The sequence below is a fragment of the Acanthisitta chloris genome, unplaced genomic scaffold (genome assembly GCF_000695815.1).
Source record: "Acanthisitta chloris isolate BGI_N310 unplaced genomic scaffold, ASM69581v1 scaffold29120, whole genome shotgun sequence".
Lineage (NCBI taxonomy): Eukaryota > Metazoa > Chordata > Aves > Passeriformes > Acanthisittidae > Acanthisitta > Acanthisitta chloris.
The window spans coordinates 17,871-31,515 of NW_008651516.1; the positions used below are offsets into that span (position 1 = coordinate 17,871).

At 38.5% G+C, this 13,645-nt stretch overlaps 1 protein-coding gene across 1 annotated transcript in view; it reads right to left on the minus strand.

Annotated features, from left to right (window-relative positions):
• ANKRD12 (ankyrin repeat domain 12) overlaps positions 1-13,645 on the minus strand; it is a 38,646-nt gene that overhangs the window by 15,265 nt on the left and 9,736 nt on the right. Inside the window, exons 3-7 of the mRNA XM_009073705.1 lie at positions 11,090-11,236; positions 10,175-10,375; positions 6,562-6,704; positions 5,187-5,334; positions 1-2,334 (exon numbers count right to left, since the gene is read on the minus strand). The exon at positions 1-2,334 is cut by the window's left edge and continues 2,318 nt beyond it. Coding sequence (XP_009071953.1) covers positions 1-2,334; positions 5,187-5,334; positions 6,562-6,704; positions 10,175-10,375; positions 11,090-11,236 — 2,973 coding nt within the window. The remainder of the gene's footprint in view (positions 2,335-5,186; positions 5,335-6,561; positions 6,705-10,174; positions 10,376-11,089; positions 11,237-13,645) is intronic.

Consider the following 13,645-nt stretch of genomic DNA (forward strand, 5'->3'; position numbering starts at 1 on the left):
GTTTGATTTTTTCTTTGTGTTTTCTATGCCACTGCTCTATTTCCAGATCTTTAAGGCTCAGCATCCTTTCAAAGCTAGTTTGCATTAAATCATCATTGACCAATCTTTTTTCTTTAGGTCGAGCATCTTTCTGTGCAGGAGCTGGTTTAGGCTTAAGTTTCTCGTGTTCGAGTTTCAGTTTAAGTAAACCACTTTGATGCAGTTTATCTTTATGCTTGTCCCTCTCTTTGTATCGGTCTATATCTTTATCTTTTTTATCTTTCTCTCTACCATCTGGAGTCTTCAACAAATCATCTTTGGGTTTTTCTTTCAAAGACGACAGTTTGTCATGCACTGTTTTATTACCTTCTGTAGTACTGCATCTCCTTTCCTCCTGCACGTGTTTTGAGTTTGCTGATGATGAGCCCTCCTTGTCTTTGGATTTGTCTTTTTTTTCAAATTCCTTTTCTTTAGTCCTATTTTTTTCTGATTTAGTAAATTCAGATTCTTTTTCAGACTGTTTCACTTTTCTTTCAGTACAGTGTTTTTCTTTGCTTTCAGCCCAATGTCTGTCTTTATCACCCTTTTCTTTATCATGCTTCTTATCAGTTTTTTCTTTATTTCTTTCTTTGTCATCAAGTTTTTTAAGACTGCCCATGCTTTTTACTTTATCATTTTCCTTATGGCATCTTTCTGCTTGCTGAAAACTGGGCTTCTCCTTTGCTTTCTCTGTATTTTCATTCATTTCTGCTTTTTCTTTCTCCATCTTGTATTCATGCTTTAACTTTTTCTCTTTTTCTCCATTTTTTCTTTCTATCTTTTCAACATCTTTTTCCTTGGCTAAGGTTCGCTTTTCAGCCTTTTCTTTATTTTCCTTTAAGTTCTTTTCCTGCTTCTCAGTATCTGTTTCCCTTTCTATTAAATGCACGCTGGCTGTCTCATCTTTAACACCAAAACAGAACAAATCCAGTTCTTTATCTGCAAGCATAATTTCTTTTTCTTCTTTTGCATCTTTTATTTTTTCATCCCTGAGAATCTTCTCATTTTCCTTTTTGTTCTTCTCCTTCTCTCTCTCCTCTTTAGCATTTCTCTCTTTCTGGAACTGCCTCTCCTTGACTAACTTATCTTCTTTTGCCACAGCTTTTTCTAGCTTTGATTTCTTGTCTGAAGAAAGAGAGTCATGTTCTGTACTTAACATATCTTCATTTTCATCACTTCTGAAAAAGTTCTCTTTCCAAAATTCTCTGTCAAACTCAATACTTCTTTGAACCTCTTTAACACTATGTTTATGCTTTTCCTTCTCCCCATCCTGTTCCTTTTTGTGCTTTTCCTTTTCTCTTTCTTTGTGCTTTAATTTATGCTTTTTAAGTGTTTTACCTTCCTTGTCGATTTTTCTCGAAGTATACTCTGAATTCTCAAATGTTGAGCTATTATCTTCCTCTTTAATTTTAGGACTAGATTTTTCACCGAATTCTAAGTGAAAATCTTTTTGATGATGCTTGTTTTTCTCTTTGTGCTTACAAGATTTGCCACTAGAACTTTCTACTAGATAATCAGAATCAGTGTTGTGATCATACCGAACTAATTCAGACTGCAATGTTATTTCAGAACCTCCCGGTGATAAGCAAGTTTTGGCATTTTCTTGCTTTAATGGTGTTGACTGCTTTTCACTTAACCCACAGGGATGCTTTGGAGATTTGCCAGCAGTGATATGAAACAGTTGTAAAGAAGAGTCCTCTTTTGGGGTGAAAGACTTCTTGAAGGTATCCTCCTCTCTAGCTTTATCTAAAGAATCTAACCCAGAAGGAGCTATATTTGTTACTCTGGCATTTTCTTTCTCTTGCTTTACTTCTTGATTCTCTTTATTTTTGCTCTGGTTTTTTACTTTCCTTTTAACTTTGCCTTTTTGCTTGTGTTCATTTGTAACCATATAGTCTTTCTTCATCCTGACATCAGAATTTGACGTCTCTGAAATAGAGCAGGGAGAGACTATCTTCTTGTCCTGAAGTATTTCTTCATCTGAGCTTTCAGAACTTGAATACAGAACTCTAGATGGTTTCTGCTTTTTACTTTTAAATGATTTTGAAAAGGCAACTTTTTCTTGTTTCACAAATAAGCTGGTCTTTTCAACTTCAGTCTCATCCTCTTTTCTTAGGTCTTTTCTAAGAACATGTTTGTCATCAATTGTTTTTTTCATTTCATCTTCATCATCATCTTTAAACTCATACTCATCAAGAGCAGATGGAAGTGGTGCCTTGCTAGGGACCGGTTGTTTGCTCTTGTTGTCCTTTTCTGCTTCTGAATCGACATTCCCATCTACACTGGAAGGATTTACAGATGGAGCTTCTTCAGAATCTAGAGTAAGAAAACCAAAAATTAGTTAGCAGTGATGGGACACGCTTCACACTTCAGGACAAAACAGTTCAGTTCAGCTTATACTGCTATACAAATGGAAGGAGAAAAAACCCTACTCTAAATACATAAACTTTCTCACAAGAATTAAGCTTTTGAGGAGAAACAAGGTCGTGAAACCAAAACGCTCCCCTAACTTTGCAGCTCTCACTCAGGGATGTAAAAATATTATTTAGCAAGGATGTAAAAATGATAATTAGCATTTATACCCCAATTTAATAAAAGCAATGCACTTCAAATTGTGAGAACCTCATCTATTGTGCATAACTCCTGACTCTCTCTCAAGGACATCTTACTATGACAACTCATTCCTTTAAGAATTCATCAACTCTTATGCTCTAGAAGAACCAAATTATGTTCTTCCACATGAACTAATTTAGTCATGTTTCAACAGCAGATGAGCTTTTATTCTTATAAGACAGAGCTGCTCATGTAAAGAAATTCCCTTATCAATCTTTATGCACCTGATATGGACAGGCTAAACCAGACTATCCTATAATTCACTGCAACTGGTCCCTGCTGTGTAAGTGCAGAGCATGGAACAAGCATGTTGTACTGCATGTCATGGACTTGCACATCCAAATTATAAGACTCTCAACTGTCCCTAAAATGAGACTTCAGGAAACATACGGAGTGTTATCACACAATGATCATACAAACATTTAGAACTCAAAAAAACCTTAAGAGTGTTTCTGGACGGCATTATTCCCTCCAAAGAAGGCTTTAAATCAAGCCCCTTCAGATTAATCTATCAGTTTGCTCTTTAAAAACAACTGAGTATTGTAATATTTAGTACTGTAGACTAGAGATTTGACATAGTTAATAAGAAGTAATGAAAGAGTTTGTGAAATCATAGTGTAAGGAAAGTGATGAAGCAGTTTGATACATTAAAAGCCTGAATATGAAAAAAGAGTGTTCTGGGCCAAGATTTCCGCTCATTTCCAGTACAACTCTCTGTGAACCAGCTGGCAGTACACAATGGTTAAGACTCATACCTAGCCAGCAGGTTTCTCAGGTACTTGGTATTCAGCCATCAACAAAATAGAACCCAGAAATCCCTATCATCTTCTGTATTACCTGTAGCACCCAGACATATTACTAGTTCTGTACTACCAGCTTTATATACATTCCCCCCTCATCCATATGCACATGCCCATCACCTTCCTCCCTTAACTCTTACCACTCCTTTTAACTTGTCCTTCACCCTTCTCCTACAAGGTAGCTGCTGCTTCTCTCTCCCATGTCCCTGCTTTTCCCATTCCAAACATATCAGGGAGCTTACTCCTTATTGACCAAAGGTAAAGCAATGGAAACACAGGAGCACAGATCACCTGTCCCTGACAAACTGCAGAGAACATTCTGCTCATCTTAGAAACCAGCCTGTGGAAACTAAGCAATACCTGGCACAGACAGTTGAGGAATCAATTGCTAAATAGTAACAAGTTTCTATTATGCATATTTTTCTTAAGATTAATGATTTCACTAAGCTTAAGTAGATTCTGTGGAATGTACTTAATGAATGACCTACAACTGCTCCTTGAAACAGAAGTACCATGCACTGTATATTTCAGGGAGGCCAGAACTGGACCCAGTACTCCACCTGTGGTCTTACCAGTGCTGAGCAGAAGGGAAGGATCACCTCCCTCTACCTGCTGACAACACTCCTCTTAATGCAGCCCAGGATGCCATTGGCCTTCTTCACAGCAAGGGCACCTCACTGGCTCATGGTCAACCTGATCACGTACTGGAACTGCACTGGTCCCTGGGAGATTGCTCCTCCCCAGGTGCAGGACTTCACATTTCCCCTTGTTGAACTACATGAAATTCCCATCAGCCCATTTTTCCAACATGCTGAGGTTCCTGTGGATGGCAGCACAACCCTCTGAACACCAGCCACTTCCCCTTAGTTTTGTGGCATCAGGAAACTTCCTGATGGCACATTCTACCTCAATCACTAATGATGAGGTTAAACAGGACTGGGCCTGGTATTGACCTCTGAGGCACACTGCTACTGGCCTCCAACTAATCTTTGTGCCACTGGTCACCACCCTCTGGGCCTGGACATTCAGACAGTTTTCAATGCACCTAATTTCTTTTACCTAAAAGGATCCGAATTCCTAAAGATTCTGTGAAAGCAGGAAAAAAATCCTGCCTGGCACTCAGGTGAGTTACTCATTGTCAAGAATCTTTTGCTTCTGAGGAGACAACAGTTCTTTCTGTGCCCCAAGGGGTGTTACATACTCCTTAATCTGCAGAAATTTACAGTACGGGCTGAGAATTACTGCGTCCATTTAAACAAGTTACCTATGTGGTTACCTTCACAAACAAGTGGTTCCCCAACTGGCAGGGACTTTTCTTCACTAAGTGTAACTAAGTTACACTCATGTGAGACTAACTCCTCATTCCACTGATAAAGGTGGGAAACAAGTGACTTTGGGGATATTTTCCCCCCAAGAAGTCCCCTCAGAAACCACTTTGTATCTTTACAAATATAACACTTTCTCTGTATCTTTCCCTGGTAAAAGCACCATTCTGAGATAGAGTTGATTTGGAGAGTGGAAAGGGCTTATCAAAGAGAGAGAGAAAAGTAAAAAAGTCAAAATATCCATTTCATAAAATTCAACTGAAAAATTTCAAAAACTACCTCTCTACAAATAAAAGTGGAAAACAATCTTGGCAATAGCAATTGCTACCTGCAGCAAGACTTGATTAGCTAACACAATGCAAAGGATTAAAACCACCCAACTTCGGTGAAATGATGCACTTTAAGTATGAAATTAAATAGCTACTTTTACCTGAGCAACTGTCCTCATCATCAGAGATGGGCACCTCCCTTTTCAGTAGCATTTCCAACTCTTCCGTTTCAGCAACATCAACAGGTCTCTCCCCGTGCTTATTGGCTTGAAATGGATTTCCACCGTGTCGAAGCAACAGCTTCACAATCTGCAGCATTAAATAAATTAAATTAACTTTCACATTTTACACTACATGTTATTCAACCAGCATAAGAATCTTCTGTTGTACACAAAATGTGGGTAACGTGATAAACAATCCTAACTCCTACCTATGGAACTGAGACTGGAAAGCAAGACTTCAGCAACTAGAATGCCAAGTTCAGATGTACCTAGTCTGCTCCTTACAGGAAGTAAAGGAGAAGACCAGAGAGTTGTCCTCTGTTACACAGACACAGCATCATTATAAAGGAAAACAAGAGTGGCCTATTTGTTTTTTCCTGTGTGCTAAGAATGGGGAAATTCAGCAGACAGTGGTATCACACCAGGAAACCTCAGAATTATTCTGATACGTAATGTCAGTGAAATGCTCACAGATGTTTATACTGAGGTCAGACAAGCAAGACATCCTGTTCTCCAAAACTCTACTACCATTTTATGCCAGTTTGATCTAAAGACCCAATTTTGTTTAGATACAATTTGTAAGAAGCAATTACTAAACAGCCAATAAAAACATAAAAATTGCAATCATAATTAATTTCTCCAGCTTTTCCAGAAAAATTTTAAAACTCAACACCTTCTTTGGAAGGTGCACTTGATTTAAGGATATCTTTATTTTTTGCTTTATGCAAGAGATTGCAAGCATAATAATGAAAGAGATATAAAGGGAGAGCAGAGGTATTTCTGCATCTAGTTTGCATTAACCAAGAACAAATTTAGAAATGAATGTAAAATAACTACAGTTCTTTGTTTATCTTCTCCACTAAGTGCTTATTGGTGAATTAAGAAAAAAGTTAATATATATACATCAATCTTCTATTTCTAAGTCCAGAAACAAAAACATAAGAAGAAATATAGTATCTGTATTCTTAAATATTTATAAATATATATACAATCCCACTGTTTACTGTTTGGAGACATTTTTATTCTGAGAATTCCGTACAGCAGAAGTCTCTCAAAAAAAGTCACTAAATGCTTATTTACTAAAACAGTAAGGGTGCAAATTTTAAATATTTAAGAAAAAAAATATACTGGTAGAAAGCATCTGGCACCAGAAGTCAGATGAAAAGCAAGATGAAACAATCCAAACAACTTTAAGACGCTACTAAAACAGCAGCAGAAGAATTATAAAACCACTCGACTGCAATCAAGACAGAATTTGAAGACTGAGCATTTCAAAGCACATATTTACCCCCTCCCACTCTCCCAGTACACTCACGTTTCTGTGCCCACTACTAGCAGAATCATGAAGTGGTGTATCATCATCCAAGCCCTGTGTGTTCACATCGGCTCCTGCTGCTATCAGGACTTTAGCAACATCGTAGTAACCAACATTACAAGCTTCATGCAGTGGTGTCCAACCTGTAGTGAAGAGTGATAAGTAGAAGGGTGAAAGGTCAAAGATTCAAATTTGCTTTTTACTCCTGTACTATAGATCTGTATTGACTCAAAACATTTCAAAATACACTCAGACACAGTAGTTGGCAGGACGGCAATGCTGTCCATCTGATGAGCATCAGGTGCTTTATCAACTTTAAACCTCACACCAAAGTCCTAATTTTTCTGTGATTAAACTGAGCACTGAAATCTTCTGTAGCAGACCCTCAACTGAAGATGGCAACCAACCCACACACACTGTATTCCTTACCTCACTTTCCTCTCCCCAACTTGATGACTTCACTTCATAGCTGACCTAAGCTTCTAGTCTCTGTTGATGCCTTCTCAAAGCCCAGTTCTGAGGAGGCATTCAACTTTTGTTTCCGACCTAACTAGTGCAAGTGTGGAAGAGTCTACTCACGTGAACCTTGTGTCTAGTCAGCAGTGGCCTTGTACACCCATGAAGAGAAGTTACAAGAGACCCCCACTTATCTAATCCCTCAGTAATGCAATTTATCACCTTCATCTTTCACTCAACTTCCCAGTTGCTACTCATTTAAATTTAAAAAAAAGATATTAAAAAAGCCACAAGAAAGCTTCTAAGTTTTGTACAGCAAAACACTTCTTCCTGATCTCCATACACTGTATTTCCTCTCCCATCAGCATTTGGGTCACTCCACTTCCAACACTGCCTGGCTACCACCTCCTTTCCATTTTCTCGTCATATGCCCCTTTTGCTCTCACCCAACATGATGACAGTGTCCTGCTCTCAGCCCTCTGGTCCTTGTCTTTTTTCCCCTTATTAATTATCTTTGTGATTCATTCTTCTCTACATTTTACTGCTTTGCCTTTCCATCCTATCACAATGTCTAGCCTGCCAACTCTAGTGCTGGCTTGCTCTCAACATCTGTTTCCTTTACTCTTGTTCTCACACGGCAGTATCATTCTGGCAGATATCCCATGAGCAGGGTTACTTCCTCCATTACTAATTCATTTTCTGCTCCTTTACGTCTGCCAAATTCTTAGCTAAAAAACCCTCTAATTCTCCAAACTTCACTGCATCTTAAATTCCTATTTTTCTCCACTCATGACTCACTGCTTCAATCCTCCCCCTCTTATTGACTTCTTCCTATGCACAGGATTTTGAAGCTCAGCCACCTCTGCTTCTCACTTTGGATTACCAATGGAAAAGCATGTTGTTTGATCCTAAACACCTCCTCCGGAGTTCTGAATGAAGTCTCCAACAACTTGCTCCCAACTTCAGAACCAGCTCTCAGCCGTTCTCCTCCTCCTTTCATCTGCCTTTAAATTTATGTATCTGTACTTAGGTCAGGCTGGGATGAAGCTATGAAGTTAACTTCCTTCATAGCAACCCACACAGTGCTGTACATTGCATTTGGGGCTAAACCAGCATTCACAGCACAGCAGTGTTTTGGCTACTGCTGAACAGTAGTGTGTCACAGCTTTTTCTTTCTCTCCTCCTTCACAAGAGGTTGGGAGGGGACATAGCCAGGACCATTGACCCAAACAGACCCAAAGGTATATTCCACACCGTATGTCATGGTCAGTAACAAAAGCTCAGCGAAAGAAGGAAAGAGGGCTGTTTGTAGGTAATGGTGTTTGTCTCTCCAAGCACCCATTACACCTGCTGAGGCCCTCTTCCTCAGAAGTCACTGAACATTTGGCCTGCCAATGGGAAGTGGTGAATGAATTCCTCTTTTCCCTTTGCTTGCACATGCAGCTTTTGTTTTTCTTATTAAATGGTCATTAACTCCATCCACAAGAGCTTTTTTCCCCCCTCTTATTTTCTACCCATACCCTGTTGAGGAGGGGAAGTAAGAGAGCAGCTGGGTGGGTGCCTGGCAGCCAGCTGAGGTTAACCCACCACATCATCTCCTCTTGAAGTGTTTTTATTATTCTCCCTGTGATTTCTATGGGCCTGTCTTTCCCTGAACCTCCCCCTCCTTTTCTAAAATTGCTCTTGTCAACAAGTCCTTCTCATCTCCCCTCTCGACTTCTCTGAAGATCTCAGAGTGTTCTACTTCTGCTTCCTTTCTTCTCTTCCTCTACATGCCAGTCTGGGCAGCCTCATCTTCAAATACAAATTCACCTACCGTCTCCAATACAAGAAATTACTGATCTGTTTCTTACCTAAAATCAGGACTTTGGTCCATTTCAGTATTATCTTCTCTTGATGTCAAGTTTGAGCTGACAACTGATAGTGCCACAGAGCTCTTAGTTTCTCCCAGAGGGGCCTGCTACCTCAGTTCACCTCAACCGTTCCCGCTGAGAACATAACTCTCACTACAACCATCCAGACCCATAAACCTAAATCCATAAAACTAAAAATATGGTATGTGCCTGTGCTGGTTTGGGCTGAAGTAGAGTTAACTGTCTTCACAGTGGCTAGTATGGGGCTGTGCTTAGGATTTGTGCTGAACACAGGGTTGATAATGCAGAGATGTTTTTGTTATTGCTGAGCAGAGCTTACACAGAGCCAAGGCCTCTACTGTGTTCTGTACTGCCACACTGGCAAGGAAGTTGGGGGTGCATGGAAGACTGGGAGGGGACACAGCTGGACAGGTGACACAAACTGACCAAAGGGATATTCTGTATCATAGGACATCATGCTCAGTACATAAGGTGGGAGGAAGAAAGAGGAAGGGGGGACATCTGGAGTGATGGCATTTGTCTTCCCAAGGAACTGTTACCCATGATGGGCCCTGCTCTCCTGGAGATGGCTGAACACCTCCTGTCCATGGGAAGCAGTGAATGAATTCCTTGTTTTGCTTTGCTTGTGTGTCCAGCTTTTGCTTTCTCTTTTAAAATGTCTTTATCTCAACCCATGAGTTTTCCTAGCTTTTACCCTTTCAATTCTCTTCCCCATCCCACTGGTGGAGTGTGTGAGTGGCTAAGTGGTTCTTGCCTGCTGGCTGGGGTTAAACCATGACAGTGCCACAACTTACCTTAAAGTTCACTATCATTAATCTAGGAGGACTAGAGGACAAGTGTCAACTATACCACTCTCACCTGCTTTGGTGCATATTAGCTGTCCCAGGGAGAAGGCAAGGTACATCACAGTGCTACCAACTTCACTGCTGCTAAGCTTTGCATCTCCTCACACAGTGAGATTGTAGGCTGACTTTGCCTAGGATAATTCTACAAAGTTCAGCAAGTGTGCGCACATATTTCTGTAAATCCAGAGTATGCAAAGGCTCTGGACACAACTGAAACCTCTGGGTATTAATATACTGTTCTAACAATGTACTACAGTGTCCCAGCACTACCACTATCATCAGAAATAGAAAACATGATTAGAGAATTTCTATTAAGTCATATTTTTTCATTTGCATATAGCATGAACTGAAAGGAAACCTCTGATGATAACTCTGGCATTACTTTTAATTTATATAGTATAAATGTTCTCTTTATACAGAGAACATGTTTCAACTTACCTGCAAAATCTTTTACATTCACATTTGCACCTAATCTGATTAGCTCCTTGACCTGTTTAACATCCCCTCGAATTGCTGCCATATGTAGAGGAGTTTCCCCTCGTTCATTTCTCTTGTTCACTTTGTCTTTTTGTCTTGAAGAAGAGGTTGGAGCTTTCTTTTGTGCTGGTGTTGTTTGCAAGGAATGATTTAAGTTGGAATCTACAAAATAAGTTTTCAAATGGTCACTGCGAGCTATTTAAAATGTGGTGAAGCAAAAAGAGTGTTGACACTTACATTCAAAGATCATGACAATCAGTGACTAATTATATTTAAATAAAGGACATATTTGACACTTCACATACATCAACCCAGTGCCTATTTTCAATGTGCAAAAAGGCCTTTGGCAACATCTTACTATTTTTAAAGCAGGCTTCAAGGACAGATGAAGTCTATCCAAACTACAAGGTTCACATAATCTGGTATGAATTCTGCTGAATCAAGACAGGCATGATTGTGCAGATTAGCATCTACCCTGCTTCCACTTCCTCCAGCACAATTCCACTGTATTTTTATGGGATGTCAATTTAAGGAATTACTGTGTATTGTACTCCACTGGGCCAACAGGTTTTGAGCGGACTAGACAGTTCCTTAAGGAAACACAGCCATCCACTTTTAAACAGTAATTTTGTCAAAACATCACACCTGTAGAACATACCCATAAAGATTTTTGGTTTTTTTTTTAAATACAGAAAGTCAAGAATTTTTTATCATATTATTTTTCCATGCAAAATAGTTTTAACAGAATTATGAATAACTTTTAAAATGTCAAAAGAAAATCAAGGATTGTTGAAAAAGCTCAGGGTTCAGAATATTCTGATTGGGACAGAATTAAGCAGGCAGGAGAAAAAAAAACTGTTAACTTTGTAAGATCACCTGGACTGTTGTCTCTTGCTGTCATCTGCATGAGAAGCGCCATCTGTTTGCGCTCTGACAGAGGATAACCAAAGAGAATGCTAACTGGTGCTGATTTCTTATTTGCAGCATCCTTCTTCATCTTCTTTTTCTCCGGGCCTTCCTTCTCTGGAAACATGAACATTTTAAAACTCAAACTGCTGTTTCATCAGAACATTTCTCTAGAAACAAACCCATCCTTTTAAGGTATGCAAACTGGTGGTTGGTGGCAGGTGATGAAAAACAGAAGTTACGCCTCTAGTTTACTGCATTTGCATTAGTGTTGGCTACCTGTTCTAACCCTATTAGGGTAACAAGCTACTGAGTTAAAGCACTTAAAGATGTAAGCAGGATTACAAGAAAATTCTGACAGATGAAAAACCTGTTTCACAGCAGGAAGGCTGTATATGTCACAACTTTGTTTTCAGAGAATCAAGTCAGGCACTCAAGAAATTCTGTACGATCAGCTTTCAGCCTTGAATATAGACCTGAGACTATGGTCTATTCTATTTCTCTGAAGACACTATGCTAAAAATCAGGAAGACTATTTAACACTGGTATCTGCAAAGTAATTGGTTAAAAGATTGTTTCTCTCAAAATAATCCTGTTACTTCACCTTAGAGCAATTTCTTCTCCAAAATTCATATCCTTCAAAAACATATTTTATATACATTAACTTCTGTCCTTTTATCAATATCTACAGAACTTGTTTAATAGTTCATGTCCCAAGTTTTAAACCATGTGCTAAAATAACACATCTGAATAAACATATCAAAAAAATCAAATCAAACAAATTAACAAAAAAAAACCCCTACCAAAACCAAGAAACTTCTGCAAACCCAGAGAACCTTAAAATAGAGGAATCCACTGAGGAAAGCTCCACTGACCTTCTGCAGAGAGATAAAAACTACAAATTAGAAGCTTAAGTCCCTTTGAGGTTCCTAGTTATCTTTTCATTTTCTCTACTTTTGCATTCCTCCTTGTTTCATTTGTTTCCTCTCAACTCATTTTCTGCCTTCCTAGCCTTCTCTAAATCTCATCTTCTAGGCTTGATTATGGGCACAAGATCTAGTAATGTAATGCTCTTGAGGCACAGGAAGGCACATCAGTAGTTCTCATCTTGAATTCCATAGTGACCAGTAAGAAATACATGATTTTTCAGACTAAACAATTGCAAGCAAGACCATTTTAGCAAAGAAAGCTACAGACCTATGTCCATATTTAAAAAAAGGCCCTCTATAAATTTATCTGTTACATTTAAAAAGGAAACAAGATCCCTTTTACAGAAACAATTGATGAGATTTTTTCTAAACTGCATGTATCTCATTCTCCTGAATATCTAAAATATTAATTCAATATCCAAATCAACACTACTGCTGCCCTAGCGGTAAAAACACCTGCACACGAAAAACAAAAACAAACAACAAATCATACAATGAAACTGTACTTTCAACTTTTCACTGCAAGTATGCTCTTCTCTCTCCAAGGATAATGTACAGCACACTCTACTGATTTAGTACTTTTATCAAACAATACACTTCAGTTTGTCTAATGTGATCTGCTGTTTCTTAGCTTATGCTATTTACATCCATTTTCTGAGTTTTTCCTTACAATTTTATAGCTATACTCAGCTTGAGAAAACAGCATTTCAAAATGAGTGAAATAAATTTTCTGATGATCTAGCTTTTACTTTTTTACTATACACTGTACTCTTCCAGGTATTTTTATTTGTTGGGGTTTGGGTCGTCTGGGTTTGTCTGCTTTTTTAATCAAAATTGTCAAGTTAGGCAAAACACCAATTCCAGCACTTACTTGAGTACTTATCTGTAGAAGAGCTTCATGAAATCCACTCACAGTACTTAAACATTTTGGCACAAGAAACATCAGAATCACTGGCAATTATTTTAGGAGAATTTATGCATGACAGATTATGTCCCAAGGCAGCCAGTAATGTATCTGGGTTTTTTGTTTGTTTGCTTGCTTTTTTTTCTGCTAGTTTTTTTTCTTATTTTACTTTTGTTTTAAAATTGTATATATTCCAAATTCCCAGTCAAGGGACTATGTTTTACAAAACTAAATTAACTAAATGATGTAACGTGGGTTTGTCAAAACAAATAATGCCAAACTATTTGATTTTGTAAAATAACCACTTTAGTGGGTGAAGGAAATAAGGCTAAAGGACCAAATTCAAACTTCAGAGCTCATGATAGTCTGTTTTCATGTATAACACTCCCATCGTAGTCCAAACCGTAAGGAATAACAGGATTAAGAACTGGCACCGTGTGAAGTCAAAATATAACCTGCTTGAAATAAACACTTCTAAGGAAGTTCTAAGATTGAATTATATACAACAAAAGACTAGCTGATTACTAACTAATGAGCTACTGATGTAATGACATACTACTGACTGTAGACGATGATTAATTCTGCAGATGAAGTTAAGAGAGTTACTGAGCTTTTCATGACTATGGCAATCTGACTGAAGTTATTTTAAGGAGAAACACATCATGAATGACTTCTCCTTCCTATTCTCAGGGA